Consider the following 27322-nt stretch of genomic DNA (forward strand, 5'->3'; position numbering starts at 1 on the left):
AGGTACCCTATGTCTACAGGATTCCAGGTTTAGGTTAGTTGTTTTGACTCCCATTTTAGGTTCTTACACTCAAATTTTGAGAAAAGTTTCTAAATAAAAGTTGAAGCCCTATCTCTTAGGTTTCCATAATAGTTTGGCTCATCCCATTTGGGATTTTCTAGTAGGAGATATGCTATAAATACTATTCTGGGGTCAAGTGGTGGTTTAGTCAAATTCCAGGTTTTGATGTGCTGACTTGTTCTAGCAATTTGGCCTAGTTTCCTTGGGTTCTGGGTTCTGGTCATAATATCAATATTGTAGATCTATGTCTTATAGAAATTTTAGCATTGGTTTCATTTCATTTGCAATTTTTTAGACCAAGTTATGGCATTTTTGCAAAAACTGGTAAGGTATACCCAAGTCCGAATTTTCAACAATTTGGTTCTCGATGCTTTTGTGTCCCAATTTGGGCCAAAAATTTGGTTTGGTTAGAGGCATTTCTGGGCTCTGTATTCACCATGAAAGTTGTAGTCCTATGTCTAAGCTTTCCAATGGTATAAAATTCAGGTCATTTGGACTTGTCTAGAGAGAGTTATGGCCAAATGAACATGTACTATTCATTTGGTCAATTTTCCAAGTCTAGATTAGGGTTATCCAGATTCAAGCAATTTTTAGGTCAAGTTAACGTCAGTTTTTGGACATAGTCTCTCCATGAAAAATGTGAAAAATTGTCCTAGGTTTCATCTCCAATTGGCCTCACACCAATTAGAGCAACACAATTCAACTTATAGCTTAAAAACCACACTGGACTTAAGGTTCAATTTCCTGCACAAAAAAATCAGCACTCCCAATTTCAAATCCTCCCAACTCCCAAACTTCATTTCATATTCATAGCACTTTAAATGATTAACAATTCATCTCAACATGCTCAATTTCAAGCCATAATGCAAAAGTACCAAAATTAGGTCCAAACCCTAACTTCAAATTTTCAATTCATGGCATACACATACCAAACTCATACTAATCACTTTATCCATCATCTATACTCATCAATAACATAAATAAACCACTTAATTTCATCAAAAACCAATAATTCTCAAACTTTCTCATGGCTGCCAAAATTTAGAGGTTCTATTTACTCATGGTTTTCTTTTGATTTCATACAATTTTTACTTGATTTAGCATGCTTACAAAGATTAAAAAAGGAAAATAACTTGTTTAGTGCACTAACCTCTAAGGAACACTTCTTTCACTTAACAAAACTTCACTAATCTCTTCTTTCTTGGCTGCCACAATCTTCCTCAAGGTATGGGATAAATTTTTAATGAATGGAGTTTAAGGTTTTATGGTGAGAAAGGGAGGAGTCAAGCTTGCAAGGAAGAAATATGGTGGAAGCTATATTAGGAGAGAGGTTCGCCATGGGTTTTCAAGGAAGAAGATGGATTTTCTTTCGCCAATTTGTCTCTTATACACATATTTATCCATTTAAATTTAGGTGTTAGGTTTTAATTGGTTAAAATTTTAATTTACCCCTTTATGACATCATGTATGCTTATGTCATAATTAGTATTTAATTTTTCTTTTCTTTCTTTTTCTCTGCTCATTTTTCATTACACAAATTTATAATTTAATTCATTTTAATTATTTCATTCTCACTATTTTTTATAGACATTTATGTCAAAATTCAACTCGAGTTGAAATGACCAAAATTCCTTTCATTATATTTATTGGGTTATTTTTATCTCAGACGATTAACTAATTTTCTTGAATTTTTCTTTGGCATTTTTAATGTCATTTAATCTTCATAAATCCTCTAATTTAGTCTCAAAAATTATTTTCTAAGGTTCCTCGCAAGTCTGGGGTCAAGAATCGTCTTCACAAATACTTTCCAATATTGTCACCCATCGTCGTGACTTCGGCTCGTTTAACCGAGTTGTACTTCGCTTCTTTTATTTTTCTTAAATTTTACTTAGTTTGTATTCCGTCAATTTATGTCTTCTCACTCTAATTTGAGTGTAGTTCCAGACATCTTAGCTGTCCGAACCAACATTAGTCGCTTAATGAGAATGTATGGACTACCTAAAGTGAAGGCGTTACAATATTATAAATTTGATTATATTATATTAAACATTAACTTATAAAAATTAAAAATTAACATTAAAAATATTTATTTATTAAAAAAATAATAATAATTATATATTAATTAAATTATAAAAAATAAATATGCAAGTAATTAATGTAATTAAATTGTATCAAGTACAATATGTATAATTAAAAAAACTTAATAATCAAGTTATTTTACTAAATTAAAATTCACCATTTACAAAATAACCTAACTTGAAAAAAGGTACATATAAATTACTCATGTCGGGCTTTATAAGTTAAGTATTCATTATTTAAACCTGTTTATATAAATAATTAATTAAATATAAAATACATATTTTTTTATAATAATATTTATAAATTTATAAATGTATATAATAATTTTAATTTATAAATTATTAATAAAATTTATTTTATATAAAATTATTAATTAAAATATATAAAGTAAAATGTGTTCAATATTTTTTAGTAATAATAATTAGATTAAAAATATTAAATAATTTAAATAAATTTTAATCAAATTTGAGAAGAATTTATATATTAATAATATGACAAAAAGTCTAAATCCTTCCTTAACTTTTTATTATATATCAAACAAGTTTAATTTCAATTTTTGACTAAATAAACCCACACCTTTATATTTAAGTCTAAATAAATCACTATATAATAAAATATTAATTTATAATAAAAATTATTTTTAAAATTTTTAAATACTAATAATTATTTACTATTTATAATTAAAGTAAAAATAAAGAAAATAAAAAAATTAAAAAAAAAAAGAAAAACACAACAAATCATAATTACATAAAATAATCAATGAGCCCTGTTGATTTTCGTAATTTTCGTGATACCGTCCAACGAGGCTCATTAGCCTAGTCCAGTGTTTTGTAAAAAGCTATTCTCGGCAACCATGGTCTAAATTTTATCGGTGATGAGATATGGGATCCCTGTCTCACAGAAGGAGATACTCTCCGTCGCCTGTGGATCATCGTCATAGCAGAAGAAGCAAAAGAGATAGAAGCCGATCTCCGAACTCCAATTCTCATTCTAGGTCTTCTTTATTCTTTTGGTTGACTGCCAATAAATTTGTATATTTAATTGTATATTTTTGCAATTTTTGTGCTTCAAATTTGCAATATATGCAGACAGTCATCAAACAGGACTGAAATTAGTTGGGTATTGCGAATTGATACAGGAGAAGAAGTCGTTCTGATTCTCCACGACATCGTAGAAGTCGTTCGCCGAGTTATAGACGCCGTAAGAGTCCATCTCCAACACCTAGACGACGTAGAAGGCACAGAAGTAAGAGTGATTCATTCTCTCCTCTACCCAGGTCTCCTACCCCAAGTCTTGCTTCTTCTGAACGCAAAAATGCCACTCAGAAACTGAAAAAAGAGCAGGAAGAGAAGAAAAGGTAATCATAAGATTATTGATTTTGGGCGAGCAACCTATTTTATACGGTTTTAGTTTTTGTATCATTTTTTGTAATGCCGATTTCTGTTTATTTGTATGAGAATTCATTGTGAAATGCAATCAACCAGGTTCAGCGATTTGAATTTATGCTGGATAGCTGTAGAATTGTCTTATTTTCTATGTTACTAGCTCCATCCTATTGTTTAATTGGCAACATATTTGGGCTCATACAAAGTAACTCTACAAGTGCAAATTAAGTGGTTCAATTTGTTTAACCCGCAATGACCCCTCATTGGCTCTTGTATATCTGTTATGTAGGCTATTTATGTTAAGTTGCAGCCTTAGACATTTCAATTCGGACAATTACTTATACTTAGGACCTCCTACTCAATGGATCTGGTGAACTGTTCATAGCATACTTAGGATGAGAATGTGATTTAACTTTAATGCTTTTTTTTTTACTTAATTTTTGTTAATTTGAATTTTTTTTTTTTGAAATGATAAAGCATCGACATAAGTATTTTGGTTTGTGGAATGTTACTTACCTCTTGGGTGTCAGATTGCTGAAAAGTAACTTTTAGTATTTAGTTTACTTTGAATTGTCCTTATGAATGTAATATTGGTAATCTGGTAGGGTTTAGGCAAACTAATGTGATTGGTGAACGGTTAGGAATGAGCTGGATAAAAGCTTGTTTTTATTTGTTCATAAAGTTAAATAAATGAGTTTGAACGAAAAATTTAAAACTTGTTTAATAAATGAATGAACATGAATATTATGAGTTTCGCTCGACTTTTCATGAACATGTTCGTTTAAGAGTTCATAAACATGTTTACTTAAAGCTCATTTATGTTTATTTATATAAAGCATATTATATTTATTATATAAAATATAGATTATTTAATTTTGAAAATTTTTAATTCAGAATTGACTGATAATTGGTTTCGATTCCACTTCAAGAAGAAAACTAAGAACTTAGCCTGGCCTTCCGAGTTTCAGTTCTAGGTCAATTAAAAACTGTGGAACTAGGGCTACACAATGTTAACCAAACCAACCAAGCATAATCAATTCAATCCAATCCAAACCAAAAACCATGTATTGACACTTACATGATTTGGTTTTAAAATATATTCAATCTGAATTTTTGGTTTATCTTTGGCTTCAAGTCATAAAAAAGTCATTGAAATTGATTCAAACTGAGAATATACTAAGATTACATTATTCTGCATTATATGTAAATATTTTTGTATTGTTAATTCATTTTTAACCTTTTCACATGATGAAAAAATTTCTACATGCATAAATAAAATTTCACTTATTTTGGTCTTTCATACATAGAATTAATAAATATGTTCATATTATTATATTTTAATATCATGTTTGATGCAATCTGGGAAATATAACTTCAGGAATTATTTTGAATTAATTTTTTATTGTAAAATTAAGAAGTTTAGATTTCTATTATTTAGGAAATTTAGTTAGGAACTATTATTTTATTTTACTTAGGAAGTTTGAGTTTATTTTGAATTCCTACTTAGTATTGGTTTGGTATTTCCTAATTAATATTGGTTTAGTATTTTTTAATTTTGGGGTTCCTAATCCTAATAATAATAGGACTAGTTGATATAATATAATTACCTATGCCCTCTAGGTAATTTGGCAGAGTTTATTATGGTTATTGTTGGCATTGACAATTAATACAAAATTTGAGAATTTGTTTTCCCCTCTTGTGTGTTCTATTGATTCTCCATCAATTTGCTATTAGAGCTACTTTGATCCGTTTGCCTTTGAAATGAACAATAAGGGGGAGAGTTTGTTATGATTATTATTGACAATTGAGAGTTAATAAAATTTGAAACTATTTCTTTTTGCCCTTTGAGGGTTCTTTGGTTTTGCATCAATGTTATTTGAATGTCTTGAATTTTCTTCGAAGCAATTTTGCTTTATAGCATAAATTGATCAAACTGTTTATGCAAACTAACCGAATTTGAATATCTTTTAGTCTTATTTGATTTGATTATTTTTTTTATTATTTACAAATATACTTTATTGTTTTGGTTTGAAATATCTATCTTAAACCAAATCATGAACACCTCAGTTGAACGATTGACAGGTTTTGGGCTTGGGTTTGACTAGGCTAGTTCCTGTCCAGGTGTAAGACTGAAACGACTCGTGGCCATCTTTACCAAAGAGGAAAAAACCTTTTGTATTTTTTTGGTTGACAGCAGTTTTATATTTAATGGTTTTTAAACAACAAAAGAAAACTTAATAGTAATGTCAAGTAGATTCTAATGTTGTTTTGAAAGGTGATTGACATGTTTTAGTCATAAAAATTCCAAAACAGATACACAATAGTTTCAAATGACTTTATGCAACATCATCTAAATGGATAAATTTTGACAAAGCAATTTCAATCTCAATGTCTTATTGTGATGTAGAACCTTACCAAGATTCCTCATTCATGACTTGCTTAGTCAATCCATAAAAGGGAAGTTTTGATGCAATTTGCTGTCATCCCAAGTGCACCTTAGTCCTTAAAACTAACTTTTAGTTGCTTTTATTCAAATCATTCAATTGGGTGCATTTCTTATGAGTGGCCACAATAGCAATGCGATATATATATTCTTAATTATGTTGTTTGATAAGCTGATGTGATGCCTATTTTTTCATCCAATGGTCCATTCTTTTTTCTTATTTTTTCAACCTTTTTATTAATTAACTTTGAAGAAATAATCTTGTTTGGGTATTTACCTGTTATGAATAAGGGATGGAAGAGCTTGGTGAGTTTAATTAGATGGGCTGACTGTAATGAGCTGGACTGTTATCTGTTATTTTGTTAAGTAGTAGGTGTTAGTATAAGTAGTAGGTGTTAGAGCACTGTTCTCGAGTGGGCTTGCTTCCAAATCAGTTTGTGGGAGTTGCAACCATGGGAGGTCAATGGCAGTCTTCCAAATTCCAGGTTTCTTTCTTTTTCTTTATCTCTTTTCCTCTTTCTTGATCCTTTTCTGTTCTATCTTCTTCCTTCTCCGTTTCTTCTTCCTTCATCCCTGAAATTTTTTTCCCCTTTCTTTTCCTTTTGTTTCTTTACTCTGTTTCTTGTTCTTGGCAAAACCCTGTTCTTCAAATTTTTCCTGAAATTCTTTCCTTCTCCTTCTTCCTTTTTCCTTAATTTCTCTTTCTCCTACATTCTTCCTCTCCTGCGACTCTATCTTGACAATCTTTTGCTGCAATTACTTTTAAATTTCTACCATTTCCAATTTTTCCTACTCATGCCTCTGTTTAGGGTTCTCCAAATGATCTTGCTTATCGAGAGACTGCAAGAAGGGTTCCGGCATCAAACAGATTGCCTTCTTGGAAATTCTGTCAAGCTGCATGAAGACCAAGATGCCTCAAGTGAAGTTTCCAATAAGAATGACAAGGGCACTATTGAGATGGGGTAGCATGATTTTCTTCCTAATATGTCTAGTATAAGTGAGGTTTTTGAGGAGAAGAATGATGACGATGTAGAAGACTGAAACCATGGAATTGAAGTTTATTGGGGTGATGACAAGGAATTGAGAAAGAATGGGGAGAGTGAGGCTAAGGGGAAGGCTATATCGCTTGATAAAAGATAATCATTCATGGTGGAAATGAACAGAATAAGACTCAAAAGGAGGAACAAAAATTTCAAATTATAGAGGTTTTTATAGAAAATAAAAAGATTTCTCAATGCATGGAAGACCATCATCAGGGTTTGGATTCAAAAGCTTCCCTTGTCAATTCAGGGTTTAGAGAATTGGAGCTTGGGAATATTTCGGAAAATGAACATGGGAAGAGTGTGAGACTTGTTAATGGCAACACTTTTAAGAGGGTGTCTTCTGTAAAGAAAGGAATTGGGTTTTGTTTTGTAATTAGAAGTGATACTGAAGGTAGTCTTCTTCTTGTTGGAATTGTTGAAGATTTTGAAAACAATAATGATGTCTATATTGGGAATATTTCAATTCAAGAAGATTTGGAAGAGGCATATCATACTCAAAGAGAATGAATTTGAAAAATGGAGGAGACAGAAGAAGAAAATCCAATTGAATGTGGTGGAAATGCTAATAATACTGACACTACTGCCTCTATTCCAAAATTTTCTTTTCAAGCTTTGATGCAGATGATTATAGATTCTACAAGCATTTAAGGGTTAGCTTTATTTATTTATTTATTTTTTCATTCTTGGGGACAAGAATGATTTCAAGGAGTGGGGAATGTTATGACTAAGGGATGGAAGAGTTTGATGAGTTTAATTAGATGGGCTGACTGTAATGAGCCAGGTTGTTATCTGTTATTTTGTTAAGTAGTAGGTGTTAGTATAAATAGGAGGGAGTACTTGTAATTGAGGCATTTCTATAATCAATAACAAATGTTGAATTCTTCTTTCTTTCTTCTTCTCTAATCTTCTTCCCTTTCTATTTCTTTTCTCAAGCCAGTCTATTTCTATCCCTTTATCCCCATATTTCTCTGTTCCAGTAAGATGTGCAAGTCTATTGTGTAACATTACCATGGATGCTTATTCATATGGTCATGCACGAACTACTGAAACTACTTTCTTATCTTGGTAATTTGGAGGAATATGCTGCAATATATTTGCTGTGCCTGAACTTTCACGTTCCTCTCCCACTTCTCCCGCATTTTTCTCCTCTCACAAGACCAATGCATATATTTGTTTAAACCTTCATTTTCCTATGATGTGGTAGGTTTTATGCATATGTGATTGTAGGATCAAAATACTATCTCGAAAGTTCCTCGCCTTACCTCTTTAAGTGCAAAAAAGGGGAAAAAGTTAATGACTTCTGCAGGACTATAATGCATCCATCTCGGAGGGGTATAAAGAAATTCCTTTAAGTTTTTTTATATATTCTGATATAACTCACAACTTTTAGTGGTAGTTTCCAAGCAGGGTTGTTTCTGCTTATCAAAGAGTTCCCTTTATTTGCTTGTGGCTCATTTACTATTAGAAAGTCTCTACAATACTATCAGTGAAGCTGATGCTAAAATTACTTTTATTCAAGAGAGATTTTGAAAATACAATTCGTTTGCCATATGGTAATAGTGATGGGCTGAATTCAATTTTAGTGGAAATGATGACTATATGATTTTCTTTTAATTAATAACGGAGGGTGTATTTGTTTAAATTGTATAAATATAATTTTTTGGATTTCTATCATAAGATTGTATTGGATACATTTAATGATATGCACCTTTATAATTGAAAAATTGCTTTAGAGGGTAAATTTCGATTTGATTTGATTTTTCATAAAGGAGGCCAAATGGATTGCGTGCATTTTAATTTTTTAAGTAATCATGAATGAATAAAATAATATGTAGTAAGTTATATCATACTTACTACAATTATTTTTAAAATGTATATTATTAAGTATAATTGTTTTCAAATTTTATATGATAAGTGTTGAGAATTATGGACCGTGGAGTGTGAAAATTAAACTGGTAGGCTACATGCTAAACTGGGCTTAAAATGGGCTCTCCATCACCAAAATGGCCAAAGCCTTTTGGTTTGGTTTGCCAATGCTAACACTTATATATCCTTTAATTTTATTGTACCCTGCTGGTGTGGGACTTGTTCCCACAAGTGGTAATCCAACAATATAAAATGACCTTTAAAAATGCAGTACATGCTAAGCCCACAATAATGTGTGTTTACGCCTACTTGTTTTCTATCAGATCTTGTGATCGTGATATTACATATAGTTTCACCTTAAATTTCATTTCTTAAGGATCAACATATCATATGCATAGGTTCGTGCTTATCATTTTGAAGGATGAGATGGTTGATGAATTACTACAATGAATGTTAATTTTACTTTGCCAATTTGTTGTTGCTTCCCTTTGGCTTCTAAAAGAACCTTTGCTTTTAGTATTATCTGATTACTTAATTTTTGGCACATGCTATCAGGCTTCAACATGAAGCAGAACTGAGACTATTAGAAGAGGAGACTGCAAAGAGATTGGAGGAAGCAATTTGGAAAAATGTGGAAGACAGGTTAAATTCTGAGAAAGTCAAACTAGAAATAGAGAGGCGGATAGAAGAAGGTCAAAAGAAATTGTTTGATGATGTTGTAGCTCAACTGGAGAAGGAGAAGGAAGCTGCTCTTTATGAGGCAAGACGGAAAGAGGTTTGAATTGTGAACTGAGGCTACTTACTAATCACTTGTTTCTTTTCTTGATAAACTAACATAAGCTGAGTATAGTTAGTTTTATGTGATAAAGCATTAGTGGCAAATCATGATGTCTTACCATCATTTCAGGAAATTAATTTCTGGTGATAGGACTTAGGACACTTGACATAAAAGATGATCATATCTCATGTGATATGAAGATATACAAAATTTTGTTGGATGTGAGCCAAATAAATCTCTGATTACTTAATGCATAATAAGCCTTACAATTCAATTGGCAATGACAATAAAAAGTAATACCACAAATTATACAATAAAAATGGGATATTTAAAATTCTTGTTCCATTTTAACCGATTGCACTGAAATCATTAAAAACATAGGGCAACATCATAACATTTGTACATCTAGTCCATAAACCATACATCTATGTTTTATATAGTTATTCCATCTTGGTTCTCCCATGACTTGTTCTCAATGCATTGCCACTTTTATCTTCTTACCAATGCACCCTTTTTTCATCAACCATTTGAGCTGTGCTTTTTTTAACATGTTATTTTATTGTTGACCTTTCTAATCAATATAATTGTTTTAGTTGGTAGTTTTTTTTTTTTAATTATTAGAATAGCAAGGATTTTCATGATCATGTAGTGCTCTCATAGCTATTAAAGGTGTGCCTGAGGCATAAGGTGAACTAGGCTTGATGTAGGGCAGCTTGCAGGGCTGCCTATTTGATGCAGCAAAGCTAGGTAAATCACTCACACACAAACACATGAGAGAGAGAATATGAGAGTAAATCTCTGTAGGAATTTTATTGATGAAAACTGAATCTGAAATTACATGTAAATAAGGTTATTTATAGGGTTTTGGGACTCCTAAACCTAATAGGAATATAAAGCTATTCATTAGGAAGTTTAGATAAACCAAAATACAATAGGAAGATATAAATAAAATATGTATAAATCTTATCCTAGATAGAATAGGAAAACATAATTAAATCCTAAATAGAGTTGGAGAGTTACTAAATTAATTCTAATCTATTTCCGTAGCTGTTGGGAGTCTTTCCATGAAGTCCTAAGTAAAATAGAACTGCTGGAGATTAGGGGAAAAAAAAAAAGGTGGCTGCTCTTGCTGGGACAGAAAACACGTCTACAAGTTGCCAGAGGGAAACACGAGTTTCTGAGTCCATTGTGCCCTGTGGAACACACTCTGGGTGTATTCTGGACTGCTTTGCTGTTTGGCCCGCGCCACTATTAAAGCTAAATTTGGAGTTTATTTGCTGGAATTTAGGTGGAAAATTAGCATTTGTAAAAGGGTGGGATTGAAAAGCTAAGTTAAACAAGAGAAGATTTGAAGGCTGTGAACAATATCGATAAATAGCGCCTTAATAGTAAAATCAGGGTTTATACTTGAGGCCTATAACTCCTTGGTCATCACACCCAAGGTTCCATAGGCATCACAACTAGAATCATAACTGCTGGAAATTTTATTGACTGAAAACTGAATCATAAATATTTAGCTCCTGTTTGGTTCAAATCAGCTACTTAGAATTCATTTGGAAATGAATTCTTGTGTTTGATGTGATATTACTTAAAATGTGGAATTTAATTGAATTCCATATAGTTTATGTTTGGTATAATTCCATAATTGAACTTCATTTATCCTTACTTCCTAAACTTCCTCAATAATATATATATATATATATATATATATATATCAAGCATGTGAATTTATTTTATGTTTGTTAATATATTGTTAATTGGTTCATATTTTTGTAATAAATTTATATATGATTTTGTACCTAATATAAATTTATTACAAAAATATGAACCAATTAACAATATATTAACAAACATAAAATAAATTCACAAGCTTGATATATATATATATATATATATAGGCACTTTAGTCCAAAAAAATGTTAGTCTTAATTTTGTGGAATTCATATGAAATTTCACCTATTTTGATAGAATTTGGTTTTCCTTATGTTTAATTCCTTAGAATTGAATTCTGCATTTTGTTATTCAAACAAAACATGCAAAACACGAAATTTAATAATTCATGTAACAGTTATTTATGGACTCAAACTAATCCTAAACTTTAAGACATTGGACTTCAATGGTAATCCTAAATCTTAAGGATTTGAACTCCTAAAGATATCTGGACAGAATTTCTAGCAATGTTACAAGTTTCAAAATTGCCCTTGAGACCTAAAGTGATGGACCAGCAACTATTTATTTAAATAAACACATAAAATAAGACTCTAGAAGGACTAGAAAGTATTTTATACTATCCAAAGTAAACCCCATATTTTTCCTGTAACTTAATTCTGCATTTCTCGAGTTTTTACTCTTATTTTTTCATTAATCTTTTTGTTGTCTACTTTAAGGCTCTAGGGCTGATACCTCTACAATGAGAGGGCAGGCAGCCTCCTAGAGGGATCAGGTTTGTTGCCTTAGGCATCCACCTGTTGTGAGGAACGAGGCTAAGGAAGGCGTTCCTTCCTAGCTTCCATTGCCTTCTAGACCCCTTGTTGTAATTGCTGCCACTGCTACAATCACAGTTCCTGTTTTGCCAGAATCCAGGTGTCTACTAGCCTGCAGTTGCTGCAAATGTCATTGTTATTCTCTGAAATTCATTGGAATCTGTCCAAACCACCACACAAAGAGTTTCTAGGTACCGATTCGATCCAATCCTCCCATTTCCATCAATCATATGACTCAAATTTCTCATTCTACCTTGTTTTGATTTCTTATTATTTCTCTTTCCTCCCTTTTTCTTTCATACTATATGAGAAATTTTTCTCCCGTTTATAATTTATTTCAACTTCCCTCAGTTCTTTTTTTTTTCCCTTACCTTTTTTTTTTCTCCAAAAATAATATTGAAAGTGATGTCTTTCTTTCCCCTCTCCCTTGTCTCTGTTTCTGGTTATCTTTTCCTTTTTTTAGGCAATAATATTGAAACTTTGAAGTTGATCTTTCTCAGTTAAACAGATATACATGCAGAATGCTTTTTTTTAAAAAAGAAGTATTAGAGTTTATATGAGCTATTGTTTTTTAAAATTATTGAATTAAATTGTTTAATAAATTTCAGTAAGATCGGACTTCTTCAAATTGAAATTTTTAAAGTTAAAAATTATGAGTTCAAGCTTTTCTTAACTCAATCCAAGCAACGTTAATTTAGAAGTGTTTATATTGAAGGGTTCCCTCAATTAAAATATGTCACCTACAATTGTGAGTGCAAGTGGATGAATTACTGGTGAATATGCATGTAATTGCATCCATAAGGTGATCTTCCTTTTTAGGCAAGTGGGTATAGATTATCATGAAAGTTAGCCATGTCTTAAACTTTTTGTAGAGTAATTAGGTCAGAAAATCTTCTTAAGGGTCCTGGTATATTTAACATTACTGCAAGTCATTAAATGCTAGGAGTCCTATATCGCAGAGGCAATTCACACGGTCAATTCTGGTAGCTCATTTAAGAGAGCTCATAAGGTCTCATATATGCTCTTAGATCGTGAGTGATCTTTGCATGACTATTTTGGACTCATTGGTGCTCTAGATACATTATGCCCAACTTATGACTTTGATATGGTCGCCCTTAACATCCTTGATGGGTAAATTGCACTGAACTTTTCTCAATTTAGGTAGTTATTTCATTTTAGTCATTTAACTTTAATTTGTTAAAATAAAATTTCTCAACTTTAATTTTATTTCAAAAAAAAGTCCCTTTAATATGTAATAACAGGTTTCTAGGTTTATTTTTTTTTTAACTAACACTATATTAATAATTAATCAAAATAAATCTATAAATTATTAATCAATAGATGCACTTAAAGTGTACATAAATGAGATAGAAAGGCGAAAATAATAAGGTTAGATAGCGGTGATGAATACTATGGGAAACATAATGAGTTGAGACAATATGACCTGGTTCATTTGTAAAGTTCTTGGAAAGTTATGGCATATAAATATATAGGATACTATGCAAAGTACTCCTTAATAAAATGAGGTGGTGGAAAGATTAAGTCGGACTTTAATGGATATGATTTGGAGTTGATGAGTAACTTTTTTTTTGCCTATATCATTGTGGATGTATGCACTTAAGACCACTATATACTTGTTAAATAGGGTTCCTAATAAGGTAGTCTCAAAACACCTTATGAATTGTGGACTGGAAGGAAACCTAATTTAAGACACCTGCACGTTTGGGTTGAGCGAAAGTAAGAATTTATGGCAAGTAGGGTAAATGGAAATGTGGTAAACAAAATTGAGATAAAAATGTGATGAATGGAATTGGTCGATGGAGTGTGTCCCATGTGAGTGAATCCTGGAGGGTAATCTTTATATTTGTAATAGGTAAGGCCAAGATGGCTTCGAAGACATGGGTAGCATTCAAACTTGTTATGAAAGATAAAGGGAAGGGAGGCATGTTTTGAGCCTGCCAAACCAGTATCGATATGCAGCAATTTCATTACTTTGAAATGTTGGACAAGATATAATTCTAGGTTGATGTCCGAGCCTTGGTTATGGTACCTATGGAAATTCCATATGTGAATATTAAATCTTACCAATTTTCTTCCACATTCCAACTTAATATTGATTTGATTGAGGTCCATATTCTCTTGCATCAAACCTAAATTTAATAACATCAATTACTTCAGATCAGTATTGACAGGTTCTATGCTGTTTGATGTGTCAATCCTGCCCTTTTTTTTTCCTGTGCCAAACCCTAGAAGCTTTACTCTATTGTTCTATGCTGCTTCCACATCATCCTTATTTGCAAACCCTATAAGTCCGCAGATATTCCTACTTTTTTGTACCTTCAAAATCCGACAATCCTAAATCCTATGTCACTATGTTTGGACTGGATTTGTACCACATGAAATTGTTTATATTTTATGTCCATATAGGTGTAAAAGTTAGAGCTTCTTTGCTTCTATTATGGACCTTGGATGTTGCACTCAACATCTCGTGGAAGAACTCGTGCTCTTGCATCTTCTGAGAAATTACCATCTGACTTATGCTGTTGCCTGCCCTTTGTGACATATGGCAAACTGCATTACTAATATTTTTTTAAATAATTGCTCTCTTTTGTCTTCAACTTAATCTCATCTTATAATGAAATTTGATGCAGTTGAAAATTTCTTTTGATTTTGTGAATATGAAATATTTCTTTCTAAAACCCTTTTGTGTTTCTTTTCTGTAATGTGGGGTTAATGATTGCCTTAATCTCTTTATTACTTTCTCCAGGAACAAGCTCGAAAGGAAAGAGAGGAGCTAGACAAAATGCTGGAAGAGAATAGGAGGAGGGTAGAAGAAGCACAGCGAAGAGAAGCTCTAGAGCAGCAGCGAAAAGAGGAGGAACGATTTCGTGATTTGGAGCTCAGTCAGAGGCAAAAATTTGAGGTTTCTTGGTGAAAATTACTTGAAGAGGAATACGATCATGATATTCAGTTGAAAGCGTTGGGTAAGAACTGATCTCGCCAGATGCTGCCTTTTGGCATTGGTTTATAACAATTTTTAAAAGCCTGTATGTAGGTCGTCTGCTTTCCAAAGGGGGTAATCGCTCGAATTTTACCATAAAACTAAGGTATTTTACAAAATGCCCCTTAAATTGGGTTAAAATCATAGATATGCCCTCGTGCCTTTTATGATACAGAAATTGCTGTTATTACTAGACAATTTCAAAATAACTTTAGCTAATTTACTGTTTTAACTTCTAAAGTTCGACGAAATTAATTAGTTATTCTATATTTTTAAAATTAATTTTTAACGTTTAATAATCCTTATGTTTATTTAAAAAAAAAATCATTCTCCATTAATCAAATTAGAGATTTCACCAATTGAATAAATAAATAAATAAATCTATGCACAAGGGAGAAAATGGACTTCTAAGGATTATAAAAAAATTTTTCGGTTTCACCGTAGATTGAACGCGGTGGTACAAAAAAAGTAACAAAATAAAAATCCAGATGTCAGATGAGTGAAACATAGAGAAACACAAAATGCAATTCAATTTTGGTTACTTTTTCACTCTGGAATTGAACAATTCTTACTCTTCATCTACTGCGGCCATTCTCACTGCCTGCCACCATGGGAGACCAGAGTTTTTCACTTCTGCTATGCTTGGAAACTTTGGTTCTTCTTATTCTTTGTTCTCTTGTTTACCATTTCTCCTCTCTATAATTAGAGAGGTAAAAAAATCTTAAGTAAAATAATTGAAAAAAAAAATTCATTTTGATAATTAGAATGTGGAATAAGTTATTAAGGTATGTTAAAGTTACGTGACTGATGTATAAGAAACTGAGTTAAATTAATGAATTTTGTAAATCTAAAGGGTTTAAGTGATCCAAATTATAGTACGAGGAGCAAATTAATCTTTAAATATAAGTTGGAGGTCTTATTAAAAATGAGTGGTTGAGCTTCCTTAATCCTTTAAGCTAAGAGCTGCTTAAGTTTACCTTTAAACTTTGGAACAATGTCTAATGTAGTTTAAATTAAGTTTCAGCCCTACTTTGGACTATTTTTATTTTCTCACTTTATTAATTCTTTATTAATTTAATTTTGAAATCAAAATTTAAGTTGATAAGATTAAATCATTAAGATTACAGAATTGAATTTTAATTAAATTCTTATTTTTTAAATTATGTTAAATTTTATATAATTTAAATTCAAAATTTCTTAATTTTAAAAACGAATCTGATGACACATCACTAAAACTTATTAGTTGCGGTATATTCTAATGTTATTTGCTTATATTATAAAGTAAAGTTACTGTTATTATAGAAAAGGAGATAGTTAACAAAATTTTATAATTTGTTTTATGAAATTTTTTTAAATTGATATTATTTTTCATAAAATAGTTAGTTCGTTACATTAAAAAAAATATGTAAATTATTATATTTTTATAATATCTTAAATTTTAATTAAAATAATAGATTTTAAATGTGAAACACTGAATAACTATATATCTTATTTAGTGTTATTTGTAATTAATAATTTTTTAATTATTTTATTAATCATAGAAAACACTGGTATTGGAGAGCCACTTTTTAGAGTAACCTATAACTTCGGGTTGCCTTGTCACTTATTATTAGCTTCATAATTCTATTATAAAATGAATAAAAATTATATCAATGCATTCATTAAAAAAATTAGAAGCATTTTTTTACTACATGTCTACAACTTAAATTGGAAAAAAAAAATCCTATTATAATATTAATAAATCTTTAATAATTAATTTTATAAATCATATACAAATTTTATAAAATAAACTAAAATAAAAAATAAATTAAATTACTACAAAACTTTTTGAAAATTAAAAATATAAATTTTTATAAAAGCTAAAGAAACTATACCTTTATTCTTTACATATTTTGATTAAAAGTATAAGATTAAATTTTCTTCATTATGGTTCTCAAAAAAATTCTTCATTATGATTTATGAATTAATTATATTAATGCAAAATAATAATGTTGCTAAAACCAAAAGATATGCAGTATATCATATTTAAAAAGAAAATTACAAAAATTATTGTAAATAAATCCATAGTTTTTTTTCAATGATGTATAGAAATAAATAAAATTTTATTTATATTTAAATAGAAATAAACTAATTTTACAATATGAATTATAGTTGGATTGAAATTGGATTTATTTTAATAATTTTATTAAATAGATAAAAGTTATAATATGATAGGAATTTACATTAAGTGCATAAGGATATTAATGTCATATTGTTACGCTGTATTCACGGGAAACAGTTAAGCAACACGCCAACACCCACGTGGTCCACTAAAAAAAAAGACTATATTTTGATTGGCAAGCCCTGCCCTGTCCTGTCACGTCCGGTGTGAAAGGTGTGCAAATTTTTCCGTCGGGCAATGACCATCAAAGGACATGTACATTATTATCCTCTTGTTTCATGGCTGAGAAGGCTCCCCAAGTCATATCCTCTTGTCAGCATGCAATGTAAAGCCGAAAACGTAGTAAGGTACACATGTTTTTTTGCTTTCAAATAAATTCAGTATTGCATAAAAAGCCTTCTCTAGTAGTAGTAGACATTGAATGACTCATTTGAGTGGTTTTTCTGGCTTCTGTGCAGATAATTTATAAGTAGCTAAAGCTCTCCCTATCATGAGAGGCCTTCGAATCGGGCTCTTCCCAAATTTCAGGTACTCATATCGTTAACAATTGCTTTATTCTTCTTACTTGTGATACTCGTTAATCAGTGTTTTAAAAGTTGTATTAGCTTGTGAAGTGGATACTAGTGTGGTGAGCGTAAACTGTTTTGAGAATTCTATTTTAGTTTTGGAGAGTTGCTAATTGTTTTGAATTTTTCGAAATTCAGAGGGAAGATGGCTTAATGGTTTTTCTTTTCTTTTTAAACTGCTAATGGTTTTTCTTTTCATTGTGGTCGATAATCAACCTTAACATCTATCCGTTGTATATAACTTTTTATTGGAAAATGGATTCCAGTCGAGATACCATGTTGGATTAAGATTAATGGGGATGGACCGGGCCGGGTCTACTCTTGCTCCTCGCGTTCACGTTTGGGCAGGTTCTCCTGAGGAAATTTTGGATTTCGTCAGGGGCCTTATCCTCGTGGCCGATGTTGTGGGGTGGCTTTCTTAAGGGGGATTTAACTTGACTATGGTAATAGTTATACTAAGAATCAATAAATAAAGGGTGTCTAAGTTTTTGAATTGAAGGAAAGTAAAATATATAAAAAAAAAAATTGAAAGAGTTTTACACTTTCTCTTATTTGGAAATAAGAAAAATATGGAGTAAAATAAAGTGTGATTCACCTTATAAGGAGAGTAAAAAATATATAAAAAAAAGAGAGTAAAAAATAAAGTTAAATTACAATTTTACCTTTATAAATATATCCCACTTACCAATAAAGAGGGTAAAATTGAGATTATATTTATCCAAACAATAGAAGTAAAGCTATATTTCACTTTTTTTTTCTTATTTTATTTTGTTTTTTTAGTGTAATTGAATTTGTTGCCCTGAAAAATGATTCTGACATTAACACGTACAACGGAGGGAGAGTAGGGCTAAGGAGAGCATTGGAGTCCCTGGAATTTTAAAAATTTTTAGGTTTACGGTGATAATTTTTTAAAGATAAATATGTTATAGAATAATTTACACTTTAATATTTAATATTTTATAAAGTATACAATTCAATTCATATATTTTCAAAATCAAACAATTTAGTTTCTCACTTTATAATCCATCAATAAAATAATTTATACTATATCTTCAAGTAGGTTTTAATTCAACCGCAGAATTACTTGGAGATAAGGGTATGCCCCCCTCCCCTCCACACATACAAGTTTCTCAAATTAAAAAATTACTCATAAATTTATTTCAAAAAAAAAAAAATATTTACCCTCTACAAATTTTAAAATTAAAATTTTAGTATATTTTTTATACAATTATTGTTTGTCCCTCCAATATTTTTATCTTTTTATAAATTCTATTAATAGTTTAATTTTGATATCTTAATATTTTATTTTTTTATTTTAGTCTCTATATTTTTATAAAAGTTTCATTTGTTTCTTATTAATATTTATTCCTTTCCCTCAAATGATAGATTCCTAGTTCCGTCTCTATTCTAATTGAATTAATTAAATTTTTATTATTTTAATGAAACCGATAACTTAATCGTTGTATTCTCAAGAACAAATAAAGTAGTTTCTCACTTTTTAAATTATATATATATATATATATATGTGTGTGTGATAGAATATATCTAAATTTAGGATTGTTAAAATAATTTTTTATATTTTTTTAATTAAATTTATTTTTCATTATTATTTTAAAAAAAATAAATTTGAGATAAATTAGATAAACTTTTTAATTTTAAGCCATCGTAATAATTCATAATATAGTATATTTATTATATTTTTAAATTAATAATAATTTTATTTAATTTTTAGCAAGTCAATTTTATTAATTATGCCAATTTTATTAAGGTGCATTAACTTTTATAAGCTACCAATAAGACCACAAAGTTAACTTAGCTCAACAAGTAATTATATCACAATTTCCTTTCTTCTGATTCTTTACTAAACCCATGACATTTTTTTTAAGCAGACATTTCTTGTTTCTTATTTCTCTTTTTTCTTTCTAATTGTACAGTGCAGTTGATACTGGTGTGAGAAGAACCTTCACCTGCCGTTGTGTACGTAAGACCAATAAGAAGTCTGCCTCCTTTCTCTCCATCCATCACTCCCTTCCCAACTTCTCTTCATATTCGTAATTCTTCTTCTCTCTCTCTCTCTCTCTCTCTCTCTCTCTCTCTATATATATATATATATATATATATATATATATATTTACACACGCACTCGTTCATTATCCTCATTTGTTTCTAATTTTGTTTTTCTCTTTATGGTTAAAAGTTGTTCTGCAGCTTTGTCGGTAATGGCGGAGGAAGAGAAGAAATCATTTTATGAAATGAAGCAGCTTCGCTGGTTAAGGAGCTTAGAGGGAACATTAAATCTAACAAGACAAAGAGTTACGATTGGAGAGTGTCCCAGTTGGAGAGTATCAGAAAGATGATTGTGGAAAACGAAAAAGAGATTGCTAAAGCTCTTTATGATGACCTCTCAAAGCCTGAATTCGAAGCCTTTATTTCGGAGGTACAACTCTGTTTTCCTACAAGTAATTATATTATATATCTCTGGGAATTCTTGCCTATATCTATCTCTTGTGAATTTAAAAATATATAGAATATATGAATTCATATATTTATACTTGTTAATATAATAAATTAGATTTAAATAAAATTTAATTTTAATTAATTATATGTAATCACATGTAAAATAAGTATAACTTATATCTTAATTAACCTCTTGGGTCCGAGGTGGGTACGAATTTCCCTGTAAACGAGTAATGGATAAGGTTTAAATAAGTTTTTTTAATATTTTTGATTCTCTTAATTATATTTTCAATTACATCCTTTAATACAACAATCCAGTCCTTCCTCGCCAACAATGATAACCTCTTTCCTCCGTCTCTCTTCACCATTCTCTCTCTCTCTCTCTCTCTCTCTCTCTCCTCTTTTCCATTTTCTCATATAGCATTTTTTAGCGGAGAACTTCATTAACCAGACTGAAGGATGCATAACGTCCTTACAAATAAAACTAGCAATAGATGAAGGCACCTCCTCCTTGAGAAAAACAGAATCTAAGAATATAAAGGGCCCACATTGAGTTAGATGATAAGCAACTCCGTTGCACTCCCGATTTGCAAATCTGAAGACGCTAAAGTAATGGCAAAGGATTAAACCTGTAGAACTAAGCAAAACAAAAAAAAAAAGTGGGGCCATGTTATCAGAGTAGGTTATATTTCGGAATCCCAAAAGTCATAGTGGGCAGTGCTGCAATAAGTCAGAACAAGGTGAATTAATGACCTAGTAAAAAAAACTCCATAATGCCAAGTAAAAAAAAAAAGGAGGCTTGAGTTAGACCAGGATGATCCATGACCTCGTAAAGACAACTAGACATGTAGAGCCAAGTACAAAGAAAAAAAAAAAGTTAGGTTGGTATAAGTGACTACTAGACTTATAAACTTAAGTCTAGTTCAATTGCACATGATAAGAGAGTCTTGAATGTCCCACAAGAGAAACGAATAAGGAAGAAAAAGAGAATATACAACATGGCAGACATTGCCTTTGCTGATAGTCATCCACACTATTTGGATTAGAGAATTTCACGGTAATGTTTCAACCATTTCAGGGGTAAATTGCCTGTCAATGTGACGACCTACAGAAGTAATAACTAACCCCTCACAGTCTCGATTTAATCACCAGACCAATTCCAACAAAACCATTAGATTCCCTACAAGTTGCATCAGTAATAATCTTGTACAAGCCGTCCTTTTGTGGTTGCCATGTCGCATGAACTGAAGCATGATTAGAAGAGTTTTTTGGATTAGCAGCAGCAGCGATTCTCAATGTTCTTGTCATTTATTAACTTTTAGCAGCAAAATTGACTTTACTGCTAATTCTATTATTTCTTATAGTGATAACAAATATTAATCAAATTCTTATGCGTTTTAACGCAGATTTCTAATGCAAAGTCATCTTGTGAATTGGCGCTTAAAGAATTGAAACATTGGATGAAGCCAGAAAAGGTAACTTTGTAATAATGGGAATTATTTTTTGTAAATTATGATTAAGCTTTAATTAATATAGTGAATTTGTCAAAACATTTCAGGCAAAAACTTCAATCTCAACCTTCCCTTCATCAGCGGAAATTGTGTCAGAACCTCTGGGTGTTGTGTTGGTCATCTCAACTTGGAATTTTCCTTTCCGTATGTTGCGAAAAAGTTTGCTTTTATCATATTTCCCCATTAAATTTTTTAAAACTTCATTACAAAATTTATTTAATATCCTTTTTAGTCATTTTGATAATAGACATTCTTATAAGCTATTTTTTACCAAACATATTTAAAGGGGCACGATCTTTTTCTTTTTGAATATTCCATCTTTATATTTAAGGCTTTATAGCTTTATGTCCTTAAAATATTTAGTTATTATCATCATAAATGTTTGTTGATTTTATAGGAAAGTTCATAATTTCTGGCTTGAATAATTTTAATATATTTGTAAATACTTATTTGGCTTGAAAGGTTAATCATAAGAGTAAGGTTTGGAAATTGAATTCTCTTGTTAGTTAATAATAATAATAACAATAATGATAATATATTTTACCTATATTTCAGTGCTGTCGGTGGATCCAGTCATTGGAGCAATTGCAGCTGGGAATGCTGTGGTCCTTAAACCATCAGAAATATCTCCAGCCACGTCTTCACTACTTGTAAATTTATTTGATAAATATCTTGACAAATCTGCAGTAAGAGTCGTTGAAGGGGCTGTTCCTGAAACATCTGCATTACTGGAGCAGAAATGGGACAAAATATTATACACAGGTCAAACACATATATGAACTATATTGTGCTGCACTTTCAATGTGTTCGATGCATCTAAAATACCAACTTTTTTGCACATTTCTATCTAATGTTTAATTATATTGATTTACGTGTTATTTCTTTCTTTTATATATAGTTGCAAGCTAGTAAATAAATTAATATTAAGAATCATATTAACAATGTCATGATTTAGAGTTAGTTTGGCATTAAATTTCAGGAATAAAAAATACTTCCCAGTAAAAATATTATTTTAGATATTATTAAAAAATAATTTAAAAAATTATTTTATTATTTTAATATTTTTATGATTTAAAAATATTAAATTTAATTTTAAAATAACTTTTAATATTCTTATATTAATATATTTAATAAAATATTTTTCTTGATAATAATTTTATCAATAATATGCTAAACACATTCTGATACAATCATATACATGTGTATATGATGAGATTTACATTTTACCTGAGAGTTTTTCGCTCCAATAATAAACCTGAATCTTACCCTATGCATATTGAGCCATTAGGCCTTTTAGTTCTATAAATTCATTAAATAAATATGTAATTAGATTTAAAAAATTATATAACAAAAAAAATAATGATTACTTTTGTGCTTAATCCATTTCATCCCATGAAGAAGCAAAGGAAGCAAGTGCCCAGCCAATAACCAATTTCTGGTAATATCAACAAGGAAGGTGCTAATATTTTCAGGTAGTTCAAGAGTGGGTCGAATTGTGATGACAGCTGCAGCGAAACACCTTACACCCGTTATCCTAGAACTTGGAGGAAAGTGCCCAGCCATTGTTGATTCAAATGTCAATTTACAGGTGTGTAAACCGAACTGTGCCAAGGATAATAGACATTAATTATAGAGTATGTTAATTTTCCCCTGATATTTTCTTTTTCAATATTATTAAGGTTGCTACAAGGAGGATTATAGCTGGCAAGTGGCAATGCAACAATGGCCAAGCTTGTATTGGTGTCGACTATGTTATAACTACTAAAGATTTTGCTCCAAAATTGGTAAGATTTCATATTTGCCCTTTTTTTAAATTTTTTTTAATTCAATTAAAATTTTAACTCGAAAATAATAATTTAAAAAACGATTCTAACATTATAAAACTAAAATTCATTTGTTTCATATTTGCATTATTTAATAAAAAAGGACATGCATTTTGTTGGGACGTTTTTTTAACCACGTCAATTTTTTTAATATTTCAAAAATGATAAAAATTAATGAAATTATTATCCTAGTTTAAAATTTTTATATTCTGTATTGTAAAATAAGTAGCCGACAATTAAATTATTTATTATAAATTTGATATGCAGTAGGGAAAACATGTCGCGAATATATATATATATATATATTTTAAGAAAAATACATATTTTTCAAAAGTTGTTTTTGTTTGGTAGATTGATGCGCTTAGAAAAGAGTTAGAGGATTGCTTTGGGAGGAACCCAATGGAATCAAAAGATATATCGCGGATTGTGAGCTTAAACCACTTCACCCGTCTAGAAAGGCTCTTGGATGAAGATAATGTCTCCAACAAAATTGTACTAGGAGGCCAAAGGGATCAAAACAAATTGTGGGTTTGTTTTATTAATTTCACTTTTTTGGTTTTTTTAAACCTTCTTTTGAACAACATATGTAACATGACGATGGTGTACATGATTAGTAGTACAAATCAATGGTTGTGTGATAATTAACTTACATTGCAGAAGGATGGCACCAACCATATTATTGGACGTTCCTAAAGATTCTCAGATAATGCAGGATGAGATATTTGGGCCATTACTTCCTATTATCACTGTAAGTATTATCATAAATTTAGCAAAATATACTTCCCCCATCTACATGTGTTTTGAAGTTGTTGAAGATTTTAGTTTCTTCTCTAAATGCTTAATTAATTGCTGAAAAAGATAATTTAAGTTTTTGTAAATTTTTTTTAATTTATAATTAATAATTCTTCTTAAGTTAGTTCAGTTTTAGTCTCAAGTCAATATTCAAGCCTAGCTAACTAAAATTATAGTTTATTGGCATGGCAATTAAAACAAATAATAAAAAAAAAGATAATAATAGGAATAAGAATAGACCCTGACTTGAGATTAATATTGCTAATAACTTATTAGCATAGCTTCCCCACTTGACTTGTTCATTTTTATTTTTATCTATAATACTTTGCCATGTAAACTATACGCAATAATGATGGCGCACTTTTCGATTAATAAATAAAATTAAAATCAATTGTACGTCAAAAAATAAAATTAAAATCAATTTAATATATATATATATATAATCATTAAATTAAATAAAATTGAAAATCTATTAATAATTTAAAATAAATAAAATTATCAATCCAAATTAAAATATAAATTATAACATCAAGCAAGTTATTAATGATAGTTTCTACATTTTATTAGTCTAGAAGCAAGATGCATAGAACTAAATAATTTTAATTTCTTTTTTGATGTGATAGGTTGAAAATGTGAAGGACAGTTTTGATGCGATAAACTCAAAACCAAAACCTCTTGCAGCATATCTCTTCACCAATGATGAGAAGCTAAAGGAAAGCTTTGTGCAGAACGTATCGGCTGGAGGAATGCTCATTAATGATACAATACTCCATGTATTTCCCTCATCCTGCTTCTTTTAAAATAATATATTTCTCAGTTTTATTTTTATTTTTTAAAATAATTTTTTTTAATTTAATTAAATTTAAAAAAATTAAATTCTTTTGTTATAAATATAAGAAGTAATAAAAAAAATAATTGATTTGAATCCTTATAAAATTTTAATTTCTAAAGAAAATAAATCAAATGGTTATGCATCCCATAAACATATAAATTTTTTTTTTAGTTAAATAGCAATTAAATTAAAGAATGGAATTTTGAACATAGACACACTGCAAACTTTGCAGGTCACAGTAGATACTTTACCTTTTGGAGGAGTTGAGGAGAGTGGAATGGGATCGTACCATGGGAAATTTTCTTTTGATGCTTTTAGCCACAAGAAGGCCGTTCTCTACAGAAGTTTTAATGGAGATGCATCTATAAGGTATCCGCCATACACAGAAAGCAAGAAGAAGTTAATGAAGGCTCTGATAAGTGATGGCATATTTGGGATGCTTCTTGCTTTGATAGGATGGTCTAAAGATTGAAATCATATAAAGCTGAATGATGATAACTGCAATATTTAACTGAAATATTTATGTATTTTATGTTATTATTCTCTAAAATACTGAAATTGAATTCAATAATATTTAACTAAACTTTCATATTTGCTACTCTTTCATGTTGGATGGCCGATTTTGAATTAGATTCAGATCAGTCAAAATCGATCTAAAGCTGGTCAAAACTGAAATTAGTTTTGCACCGAACTAGAACTCTCTTCATGCAAAGTATGGATTTTTTTAACTAAAAGTATGGATGGGGGAATTAATGAATTCATTATATAATTTTTTTCATTTATAATAAAAAATAATTAATGTATTAAAATTTTAATCTTATTATAAATTCTATTTCAAAAATATTTATAAATGTAGTAACTCAAACAATTTTATTACAAATAAATAATACAATGTTATTCAAAGACTCAGTGTTAAAAAATATTTTTTCAAATTTTTACAATTATAAATTTTTTTTTTTTACAATTTTACCTTGATTTTAAAAGTTTTTTAAATTCATAGTCAAAGTTGATTTAAGTAAGCTAACTTGACATAATTTTAACTATTATTTTCTCTTTCCGTTAATTGACATATTATAATTTTGAACGTTTGTATATTTCAAATTTTACTTCTTATTAAAAATAATAAATATTTAAAATCAAACTAAAATTTATATACATTAAAGAATTAGCTATAATAGCAAAAGGTTAAAAAAATTTATATTTTTAACGAAAAATATTATACATAATAAGTTGGATATTTTGAATCTTATTTAGGCAAAATAAAAGATATTATTGGCAAATAAAAATACATCTTGTTACTTAACTACATATATCTAAAATATAATAAAAGTATTTTTTTATATGCTTGTATAGTTTTAATTTAGATCATTATTTTTTTTTAGTTTTGTTGTATTATTACACTTTTAAAAGTGTACATTCAGTTAATCAAACAAATTAATTTTTTTAACTGATTATAAATTTCATTTTAATCAAATCAAAATTGAGAGAAATTCAAAAGCTGATCCAAAACATAAAACTCACTATAGGAAGTACATAATAATATGTTAAGAAAAATAATAATCAATTTACAATTAAAAGAGATAATTGTAATAAATAAACATATCAAATAATATATATATATATATGTATATTTAAATTAATAAATTTAAAATTTACATGAGAATTGATATTATTATTTTTCTATATTTTACATATATAAATATAATAATTTTTGAATTTATATCATATAAATGATAGAAAGTTAAGTGTAAGAGAAAAGAAAAAAAATTATCTTATACCCATAGAAGAAAAGGAAAACTATAAAAACTATAAATTAAGCAAAATTTCATGTGATTTGAGATTATATGATAAAAATTATTAAATTGATTTATATTTAATTTTCAAATGATAAATGTAATTAATGAAATTTTTAATTTATAAATAGAAAATTTTGAATAAATAATTTTTGATTAAAATTTTATACTTATTTAGTGATAACCAAGAATTTGAGATATTTCAATTTAAATAATCATAATAAATAAAGTATAAAATTATTATGTACT

The 27322-nt window shown here is 29.4% G+C and overlaps 1 protein-coding gene, 1 long non-coding RNA gene and 1 pseudogene across 2 annotated transcripts; all 3 read left to right on the forward strand.

Annotated features, from left to right (window-relative positions):
- The first annotated feature begins 3000 nt into the window (after positions 1 to 3000).
- LOC131181610 (uncharacterized protein At1g10890-like) lies at positions 3001 to 15389 on the forward strand (annotated as a pseudogene).
- Positions 4441 to 7901, forward strand: LOC110640565 (uncharacterized). The gene is made up of 2 exons (XR_002492127.2): positions 4441 to 6452; positions 6777 to 7901. It is a non-coding gene; the product is annotated as an uncharacterized LOC110640565 (long non-coding RNA).
- Positions 15390 to 17667: 2278 nt separating the features above from the next.
- LOC110640566 (aldehyde dehydrogenase family 3 member H1) lies at positions 17668 to 25871 on the forward strand. The gene is given in 13 exon segments (XM_021791913.2): positions 17668 to 17827; positions 19800 to 19916; positions 20063 to 20115; positions 20118 to 20302; positions 21729 to 21797; positions 21881 to 21977; positions 22389 to 22595; positions 23306 to 23421; positions 23513 to 23617; positions 24008 to 24180; positions 24314 to 24404; positions 25072 to 25221; positions 25513 to 25871. Coding segments are annotated over 13 exon segments (1641 nt in total). The 5' UTR covers positions 17668 to 17789; the 3' UTR covers positions 25753 to 25871.
- Positions 25872 to 27322: the final 1451 nt, after the last annotated feature.

The sequence above is a fragment of the Hevea brasiliensis genome, chromosome 7 (assembly GCF_030052815.1).
Source record: "Hevea brasiliensis isolate MT/VB/25A 57/8 chromosome 7, ASM3005281v1, whole genome shotgun sequence".
Lineage (NCBI taxonomy): Eukaryota > Viridiplantae > Streptophyta > Magnoliopsida > Malpighiales > Euphorbiaceae > Hevea > Hevea brasiliensis.